The sequence below is a fragment of the Conger conger genome, chromosome 2, assembly GCF_963514075.1.
Source record: "Conger conger chromosome 2, fConCon1.1, whole genome shotgun sequence".
Classification (NCBI taxonomy): domain Eukaryota; kingdom Metazoa; phylum Chordata; class Actinopteri; order Anguilliformes; family Congridae; genus Conger; species Conger conger.
In genome coordinates, this window is record NC_083761.1 from 11,546,142 (window position 1) to 11,556,769 (window position 10,628).

Genomic DNA, 10,628 nt, shown 5'->3' on the forward strand with positions numbered 1-10,628 from the left:
CCTCGGGTGTCGAGGTATCAAGCTTGAGGAGCCACTCTGAAATGAATGCAATAATGGGGGAGCAGGAAAGTAACACAGAGCACTTATCAGGCTGGGTAATAAGTGTTACCCGGCGACGCGGGGACGGGATCAGCCAGGCGTCCTGTGGTCTGGCAGGTGCATGTCGCCTTGTCTGAGGGTATAGTTACAGGCAGGCTTGGCAGATTAGTATTGATATCTGTCACTTTCAGGGCCTGTCAAGCTGTTTATTTCAGAAAGTGTTAAGAGCAGTAGGCACACAGTAATTGAAGCTGTGCCGGCCGTTCTCTGTTCGTTTTAGCCTACAGTAGCGCGGATTTCATATTGCTGTTATTGGTTATGTCATTCTTTATTCGTTTTTAAAAAAAGGTTAGGTAAAAACATCATAATTTCTGTGTTCCTGACAGCAGAAATTGTGTGACACAGGCAATGTCTGGTCTGGAGAAGAGATTTAAAGGGCTCAGGATGGTCCTTTGGTATGGTGTATTGACAATTCATTTTGTGCACTCAATGTGAATATGAAGATCATAAACTGCCTCTATTTACAGCAGAGGGGCTGATGGGAATTGTAGAGTTTCAGAGTGTCTAACAGACCGAGTCATTATCCTGCAGTTAGAACTGGGTCATTGTTTCTCATTGGGATCTCTTAGTCAGATGTGTGACCAGTGAAAATGGTCTTGGGGATGCGCAATCAGCTCTGCATCCAATTTCTCTTTTATAAACGAGGACATAATGTGCTTCGCTTTCATAATGACTTCATATCCATGCCAAAGTCCTCACTGGAGCAAAGCTTAAATTTACATTCATATCTAATAAGGATAAATATTACCATTGGGTCAAAAGTCTGGAGCTTTTTCTTTCTGTTTAGTGAAAATCTATCATTTTTACTGTATAATATAATATCATTACTTCTACTACTGATTCCAATGTCACATTGAACTAATTAGTAGAAAGGTTATAATTGTCGTATGAGTAATATAATGGCCCCTGTTATTGAAGTCCTTCATGAAGATTAAACCTTCAGTGGGTAACTTCCCAATAATATCAATTAATTGGACCATTATTGAAATCACTGAAATTGTTGGCAGTTTCCACATTTTTCAGGGTTGAACAACGCTTCATAAGTATTAATTTTAATAAGAATTATGGGTAATGAGGAATGTAATCTATTATCTCTAAAGACCTAAAACATAATTGCTTTTCTTTTATGAATTCCACTTTGAGAATGGACTAAAGTCCTCAGTAAGATGAGGACATGCTGTGTTGGCACAGATACTGTATATATTTGACCTTTGTCTAAAAACAAAAAGAATATACAGTATGTACATGTATGTATATCTGTGTGTGCGTGTGTGCGTGCACATGTGTGTGTCTTTGTGTTTGTGTGCGTGTGTGTGTGTCCAGGCATGTGTGTGTTCACGTGTGAGTTTGTGTGTGCAGATGTGAGTGTACACACTGTAACTATAGCCTTTTGTTATATCTGTTTGAACCTGTGCATATGACAATTAATCATTGCTCATTGCTTAGTTAAGTACTGCTCAGGCTATTATTGTATTTTACGCACAACAAACACACAACAAATTATTAAGTATTGATAAATGCTTTGCTGGAATAGCTAGTTCTGATGCAGTGCAGAGCATGTGCAAAGCAGTGTGTCTCACTAGGATCCTTTTCCTGCCCTGTTTTGTAGTGTTAGTACCCCACCAGTACCCACCCTCCCCAGGCCCACTGAGCAGCCATAGCTGCCTGCCCTCTGCCCTTTTTTCACCAGGGGAACGGTATCCCTCCGACCCCCGCTGATTCCTCCTCCTCATGTCTGTGGCATGCGGTCTCCAAGGATATGCCTTTTTTGCCTTCAGTCGACAATGATCAGAGCCATGAAAGTAGGGCCAGTGTGCAATTCCCAGTCCATGATTTCACCAGGCTTTATAGCTTGTTTTTCCAGCCAAGTCATATCCTGAAAATACACCAGAAAGCATATTTCTTCTAAATTTACCACCGAGTGCTAAGCCATTGATCCAGATTTTTGTCCAGTGTTTATTTGCTGACACCATGAATCACCTATTTTGACAGTGATATCACTCTCAGCAGAAAAGAAAGGTGAAGCCTGTTGAACTCACCTGGAATAAAATTACCTTAACAGTCAGTTTAAACCCTTTTCTTCTATTTTAATACGCCATTTACACATTCAGCTACTCATACATTACACGGCGTGCGCAGACGTTGTAAAACATCACCGAATAACATTTGCCGAATCTGTATCGCTCCAGAAGAGACAGGGTTTATTTCCTAACAAGCTGTAATTAGAATGTGTAAGGACTCATCCATTTAGTAATCTGGTCATTATGATACCATTTTGCGCATTTATCTTGAAAATGAGAAAAAGTAACAGCCTCATAACGCATGCAAATAAACAGGGGCGGCACTCGAGAACGCCTTCGTTTGATTCATATTTCCATGGAAAGTGCTGAGGCCTCTTTCTGTGCCTGTGAGTGGAGGGAAAGGGTCAACAGTCAATTAAATTATCCTGCTAAACAGAGAGATTTTCCAAATCCATTTATTAAATAATAGATGTCAGCCACTCTGTACATCTCCCATGATAGTCTGTAAGGAAGTTGTAGCAATAGGATTAAGCCTTCCTAGACTGTTACTGGTGTGCCCGGCCTTAAATTACTATCCCCTTATCTCAAGGTACCAGAGCTACTGTATGTCTTGTACTGACTTCTAAATAGAATAAATGTCATTGAAATTAATTTAATCTCCCTTAAATTAGCTTCTTACTGTGATCTCTCACAGTCAGAATTTATGTCTTCCAGAATTCAATTTCCTCCAAAGACTGATAGGCTTTTATCAGTGCATATCCATTCTGAGGCCAGCATTAATGAACACTGTCATTCTTACTGGATAGGGTAATGCTTAATTCTGGTCAACTAGTGACCACCTGAAATGCCTAATGCTGTCTCTAACGCATTCCTGCAACTGTCAAGATGGTTATCCTTTAAAGCAGCAGTTTAAGAGATGTCTTATCAGGAATGTCAGTTTTGGGCGGGGAAAATCCCAGACAGAATAATCTAAATCATCTCTGAGCCATCTATCTCATCATGTTCAATCACGTCATTACGAAGCAATTCTTTCTGCAAAAGATTTAGGAGAATCCAGGGGACACCATTTTGAATTATACTCATCGTTGGTTAAGCCAGTTCCTTGGATGACACATTACATTACTTAATGGAATACTGACATAACATCTCAATCACTGTAATTGCAGCATAAAATCAGAGCGTATGTATAGCTACCACAGCTCCATTTTTTTTTTACATTTTAAAATATTACGTCTCATGCCCAATGACCATGTCCTTATTCAGGGAAGGTGAGTGAGAGAAATGCTCAGATCAACCATATCAATATATTGTATATCGTTTCATATTCAATATATTTTAAATCTGTGGACTTCATATGATAACTATATTTCACAGATAATCTCTGTAGACAACAATCCGTTCTCATTTACCCATATTGTGAAGTGTTGCAGTATATTGCTAATATATTTTATTTCAATATATTTTTAATTTTTCCATTCCATTTTTATATGGACAGGGGTGCTTTTCCAAACTGAACTGCATCAAAGCAATTGTTTTTGAAGATTATTGAAAAGGCTAAGAAACATGTGCCTGGAACCATTTCCTTGAAGACAATAGCTGTAGAGGTTCTAACATCGTGACCTATAAGCAAACAGGGTGTATATGTTCTTATCCATTGTATAAAATATGTGAACATTTCAGTGAAACAGTACTGCACACGCAGTTTTCCTTTGAGGTCTACAACAGGTACATGGACAGCAATGCCAGTGGAACAGGAAGGCTTAAGTTGCCTGTGATACGTTATATTGGAAAAAGAATCTGACCCCTGTCATATTCATACCACAAGCAGGGATCTAAGCTCTTGGATTTTCAGATGGTCTACACAATAACTTATTTCATAAAGGTGTATCTATAAGGATGTTCAAATACATTTCAACTAAGCAGAAACAAGATTGAAAGCAGCACATGAAATGAATTTGAATGACAGTTGTTCCCTGCAGAGGGCAGACCCATCCAGGCCTGTATTGCAGGTTCTGTGTGAAATCCTGCCAAAATTGCTGTCCACGGTATCCACAATCATCCAGACCTGTGCCTTCATCCGACAGAATGTGGGGACCAGGCATTTTTCTGATGGGAAGTGTGTCATAAAACACACGCACAAGCTCTCTCTCTCTCGGTGCTTGTGCTACCCTTCCCCCAACACCTCCCATCTAGGAAGCATAAGAGCCCTGTTCATTACCATGGCCTCACCTAATATGCAAAGAGCATGATCTCCGGGCTTTGGGTCAAGTGGATATATTTAATAAAACAAAACACTCTGATTGGATTGATTTCAGAAACATAAACTTCATTGTGGGATGCTGTTAACCCTAGAAAGCATAGATGGAGTGACATGAAGATGCTAGAGCGCTGGTCCAGTTTTTGGTCCCAGACAATTGCTTAACATTGCTGTCCTGTAAACCAAAATTATGATGAAAAGCAAAAATGACAAAATCTATTTTGACAACTGTGAGGCCTAGGAATACCCTGGTGAGATTGAGCATTATCAATGGGAGTCATTTTGGAGATTAAATATACTGTGAGCATATGAGTCCAACATTCCCTTCATTTTGAGAGTACCTTTTGTTTGATCTGTTTAGTAGTGTTTATCCTCAGCGCCCATACATTGCTCTTTTAATGCTATAGCCAAAGCTGCTCTGAAGTTGCTTGTTCTTGCTTTAAGCCACAGACCCAACCATTGTAAAGCCATAGGTCAATAGGGAACTAGGAACCAAAAAACATACATTAAAATGCAACCACCCCCCCCCCTGAACTATAATTATCCCTTTAGGTCTATCTAAAGAGTTGTCTTCATTACAGAGCTTGTAAGAATCATTTTTATACATTATGATATACATTACTGTACATATATTTTGTTGATGTAAGCAGTCCTAACTTAGTGAAGAACATTTCATATGTGATTGTGAGACAAGTCCAGTTTTACAGGGCTGCTGGAATAAGAAAGATCTCATCAGAATTCATCACCAACAAGGTGCTGATATGAAGGTCAGTCCAAACCGGGATCAGGAAAGTGACATGACCAGCTGGAGGACCCTGTCTGAGCTCCATGCATCTGTACTACGGAGCTGGGAGGAGACAGATCTCTTACCATCACGCCAGATGTTCCTTCACCACCACCTCCGACCCCACAGGGGACTGGCTGGCAGGTGCTTGATTGATGACTTTTGTTTGCATATGATTGGTGAGCTTTCATTTTTTTATTTTATATTTTTTACAGAACACCCAAAGGAAGGATACTCCTGTAGCTCCTCAGGCTGCCTTCTCAGGGCATCCGTTGCGAACCCACTATGTAAATCTCCAGCACCACACTGCAGAGGCTGCTGAGTGGGTGGGGGGGGTGAATGTCATGGGCCAGCTTCGTTTTTTACTTCCTTTCAGGTCATCCACGAGGAGGTCCTTGGAGGCAGAGAGAGCACTGTTCAGCTGCTTCTTTCTAATTCGCTGTAGCGGTTCTCTGCACTGGTTTGTTTCTGGCACAGCTTTGTTGTCAAATGTCACAATGATAATATTTCAATATTTTATCCATCAGATTTATTCAAATACTGGAACAATTAATATCAAATTAATTTTAATAAATCAGCTTTTTGTAAATACACTTTTTCAATGTAATTTAATGATATAGTTGGAGAAAGACTAATAGCCTAAATAAAAAATGACAACATTAAATTGAAATTCTGTCCTGCTGAGCTAAAAGAACAGCACCATCTCACACTGTAAACACATGTAGGCCTTTTGGCCTGTTTGCAGACTCTTTTCTGATTTATAATTGTCTGCATGGTATAATTAACCTGTTAAATATTACTGTTATTCTCCTTTCCTTATTTCAGGTGAAAACCAGCAACACCAAGGTACGTTCTGGTTGTTTTATTCTTTATTTTTTTCTAATTTAAGTCATTGATGCATTTTGCATGACATTTACATTGCTTACATAGCACAACTACTTCAACCGTTACCACTTCCTTGTGCAGAAAGAGCATGACTGGACTTTTGCATGTTTGTAACAAGTAGGACAGGTCTAGGTAGAGGAGTTGTTTTCTGCCCCGCACCTCTGCATTCCATAGTGTTTGAGAATGGACGATATGCTTACTCTGTTTCTCCTCTGCGGCTATGGGAGGTGGTTAAAGGCTAGATGAGATAACCCTAAATCGGGGCTCAAGACTGAAAGATACTGAAAAAGGTATTTTATAACTGCACTAAGGAAGCAACTGAACACACCTGGAAGCCATTCATCCCAAACATTGTGGGGAGCTATGTAAAAAAAACGTGCTGTAATTTATACACGGTGAGTGCATTTTAAGCTCACGTTCATAGTAATGGTAGGTCGGCTCCATTTACAGTTGGTGTGCTATGGGTGCATAGAGTTGTTTACTTGTAGACATGACTGGGGTACTAACATTGCCTGGGTTATTTTAAATTGAGCATTAGCCAATGTGTAAAAGTAGCTTGGTTATTAACAGGATAGTACAACAATAAATGTAGATTTTGTGAACCACAAGTGGGGTAGCGATTACTAAACCTAATATTAACGATTACCAGGGTAGTGCAATCACAAGTAGGTTTTGTGAACATTTTATGTTCGACGACATGGCTCAGGCAGTAAGAGCAGTCATCTGGCAGTCGGAGGGTTGCCGGTCCGATCCCCCGCCCGGGCTGTGTCGAAGTGTTCCTGAGAAAGATACCTAACTCCCAAATGCTCCTAACGAGCTGGTTGGTGCTTTGCACGCCGTTGGTGTGTGAGTGTGTGTATGAACGGGTGAATGAGAAACATCAACTGTACAGCGCTTTGGATAAAGACGCTATATAAATGCCAACCATTTACCATTTATTAGATGGGGTCGTGCAATACTTTTGACTAAATGTAATCTTATTAACATTTACTAATAAAATGGTAGTCTAATGTCTTAACCCTAATCATAGTCCTAATCAATGTCTTAATCTTCTGCTCTCAGACTGGATACTTAGCAGTCCTCATTTGAATCACTCTGTTGTTTTTGTCTAATAAAATCTATATTTTTGTTGCTAAACCTGTACTGGGGGAAACCGAGTTACAACTTGTATTACAGACTCCCTCCCTTTTGATTGGGTGTGGCATAATCTGACTTTGAATTGTAGGTGCTGACTATTTTGGTTCCATGCTATTTGCAAGGCAGTTTTAATTTACATTTCAAATTATTTGTATGTGACTGAGAAGTGGGACAACGAGCAGATCGAGCCACTTCACCAGGAGCTGAACGCCTGCAAGGAATCTGCTTCCTCAGTGAGCAATCTGTGTGAGGTAAGGTTAATTTCAAAAACTGCTTTTACAATGGGGAGGTGACCAATGCAAACATACTGTATCTATAATATCCAGTTTAGCCAATGGCAATCTTTAATGATGGCAACACTGTGTAATATCTTATTTTACTACATAATGAATTTATGACTTGGAATCATTGGGCCAATATATATAATATATATTATTTTTATTTTATTTTATTTTTATTTTTTATTTTTTTATCTGAGACATTGCATATTAATCTACATTTTCCATTTCCAAATGACTGTAAATGCACCAGAGTAAGCATTTGGATGAACTGTGTTTATACAATTTATGATCTAAGTATTCTAATTTCCTATATTTAAAAGGAATCATCCAACTGACGAATAGAGGATGCAGTGCAAAATACTGAGAAGTATCTAATGCTGAAAGAGACCAATCTAACAGCATTGTCCAAGGCTTGAAGGACAGGCAGCCTTGCTGAATATCTGAAAAAATAAGGAGAGGAGGCTGATAATCATGGCTGAGGAATGTGAAAACAGGGAAGACGAGCTGGCAGAGATGTCTGTGAAGGAACTGACAGCTATGTCTGAACAGTATAAGAGGAACGAGAAGAAGCTGGTAGCCATGGCTTCCATGTTTGAGAGGAAGTTTGTGGCCATGACACAACTGTGCCAGGCCAAGGAGGAGGAACTGGCGGACATGACCACGCTCTACGAGTCCACAATGGGCGATCTGGAGGCTGAGACATGGCGTGGACAACAGACTTTGTTAAGTCTGGGGGCCATGATGCAGCTCTTTCAGGACAAGGAGCAGGAACTGGCTGCCATGGCTTTACAGGTTCAGACGAGTGAGGAGAAGCTGGCAGCCATCACAGAGGAGTGCCAGGCCAAGAAGGATAAACTGGTAGATGTGACCAAGCTGTACGAGGCCACAGTGGACAAGCTGGTGGCTGAGACACAACGTGGACAGGAGAGATTACAAAGGCTAGAGACCATGACACAGCTCTTTCAGAGCAAGGAGAAGGAGCTGGCGGCCACATCAGAGTTGTTCCAGGCCAAGGAGGATAAACTGGCAGATTTAACCAAGCTGTACGAGGCCACAGTGGACAATCCATTGGCTGAGACACAACTTGGACGGGAGAGGTTGGAAAGCGTGGAGACCACGACACAGCTCTTTGAGAACAATGAAAAGGAGCTGGTTGCCATGACTTCAAACTTTAAGCTGAGTGAGGAGAAGCTGGTGGCCATGGCATAGCTCTGCCACGTCAATGAGGAAGAGCAGAAGGATATAGGAGCTGTGCTACAAGGAGGAGACTGTTCTGCAGCAGTAGGTATATTAGGTATGGTGGCTGTGAAGGGCTTTGAAAATTAGTCAACAGCTGCTGGAGTCCTGTTTAGGAATGATGGGTAGGTTGCATGTGGGACTTCTGCTCTCTGACATAAGGGAAGCACAGTTGTTTTCGAAATCAAAATCTTTTCTTATTACTTGTATGTCAATTCTCCCCTCCTTTGTTTTTGGTTTTAGAAAAGAATGGTCTGTCACGGTTCCAGTGTCATTGCCCTGATTGGATACAACAGTATCACATGATTGTGCATGGTGGGAGCAGCTTTTGTGCTTGAGCAGTTGGAGTTTTTTGAGTTGGGTTCACTTTCTATTTGGTTTTTGGAAGATAATCATCTCAATAAAAATATTCAACAAAAAGGTTTTAACAACCATGGGTTTTTTTTTATGTAGTTTTGTTCTTTGAAATATGAATGCACCATGATAGAATGACACATGAATTTATTTTTGAATATTTTGGAATTCAAATCAAAAAACTTTCTATTCTCATGTGGTTCCAAGGTTCCAATGTTGTGACTGCCTATTGCAGCAAATTCAATAAATTATGACTTTGGTCTTCAAAAAGATATACATTTAAATTGTCCTCTCAATGAGCCTGAAATTGTAAATCCATTAAGATCACACATCTTTTCAGTCACAAAACTGGCCAAAGCAACCTATATTAACTTATTCACTTATGAATGTCTTAATTATATTGAACAAATTCTTTTCAATATGTACATAACAATATCTTGTGATGGAAGAAAAGAATTTGCTTTGCCTGCACAAGCTCCTACCCTGCTGTTTCTCCTTATACCATGTGTTAAATGCTCTGTGATATATAAGCCAGTATGGAACTAATCATCTGCTTACTCAATAACAACATTGTGTGGGTGTGTGGGTGGATATCATGGTGTGTCCCTCTTTTAATTTATTTTCAGGATCATCCACGAGGGCAGGTCTTACAAAGCGAGTAGTTGGAGGCTCATTTCTAGTTTACAGCAAGAATTCTGTTTTTTTGTGTGTGTAGCTGTGTTCGGCATTATTTACAAGTTTGATAAGTGTTGGTATTATATTGTCTACTCCTTCATTTAGACATTTTTTGTTTTTGCTTAAAAGCATTTAAGAAAAAAACATGCAGATACATTCGTTTTGCACAAATGCCCTTTGACAGTCAGGTCGGACGATATCTTCCATAAGATACAGCGATCGATAAAGTAATAGGAAAAGACAAGCTGGGTCATTATCCTTACATCCGATTATTATTGCATTGCCCGCTCTCCGATATTCGCAGGGCTGTGTGCGTTTCTCCCACTCTGCTTACGCCCCTTCCCTTCTGATTTGTATGCAGCACAAATTTCTCTCAGTTCCCAAGCCTCTGTAGAGTGAAAAATGGCCTGCGTGTTCTTGATAGCCCATGTGGTTGTGGAGTATAAATGGCTAATGAATTACAGATGAACATTGACGCAAATTAATCTTCCTGATGTCCCAGGGTAATATGGCAGCCATTTAAAAGTTTAATCAATACAGTAAAGTTGAAAACATGCAGGCGCTGCAGTTGTTTGGTTGTAATAAACATCGGTGGGAAACGAGAGTCCTGTCCCCAGAACATGCATCATGATGACAGGTATTTATGTTTAATGGACTAAATATTTTTTTATTGAAAGAGAACAAATGTCAGCTTAACTTTATAAGCTCTGCATTCAACTTTCCTTTGAGGTTTGTGATGGATGGATGACAAGTCGCGACGGCTAAGGTGCGTACGAATGATAGAGACAATATGAGTATAAATACAACGATTCATTTTCATAATTTTCCTTCACTGTGACATCTTCCTCACCTCTGAGCTCATGGAAAAGCATGGTAATAAAAGCAACATTTGAACTCAA

General features: G+C 40.0%; 1 protein-coding gene across 2 annotated transcripts; it reads left to right on the forward strand.

The window, feature by feature from the left end:
• The first annotated feature begins 6,224 nt into the window (after positions 1-6,224).
• LOC133122908 (uncharacterized) lies at positions 6,225-9,056 on the forward strand. Of its 2 annotated transcripts, none has more exons than XM_061233182.1 (3): positions 6,225-6,336; positions 7,351-7,434; positions 7,785-9,056. In XM_061233182.1, exon 3 carries the CDS (start codon positions 7,936-7,938, stop codon positions 8,671-8,673), a length of 738 nt encoding a protein of 245 aa, XP_061089166.1. In that variant the 5' UTR covers positions 6,225-6,336; positions 7,351-7,434; positions 7,785-7,935; the 3' UTR covers positions 8,674-9,056. The 2 variants fall into 2 exon arrangements, with proteins under 2 accessions (XP_061089166.1, XP_061089165.1); XM_061233181.1 differs by having other exon boundaries at positions 6,228-6,441.
• Positions 9,057-10,628: the final 1,572 nt, after the last annotated feature.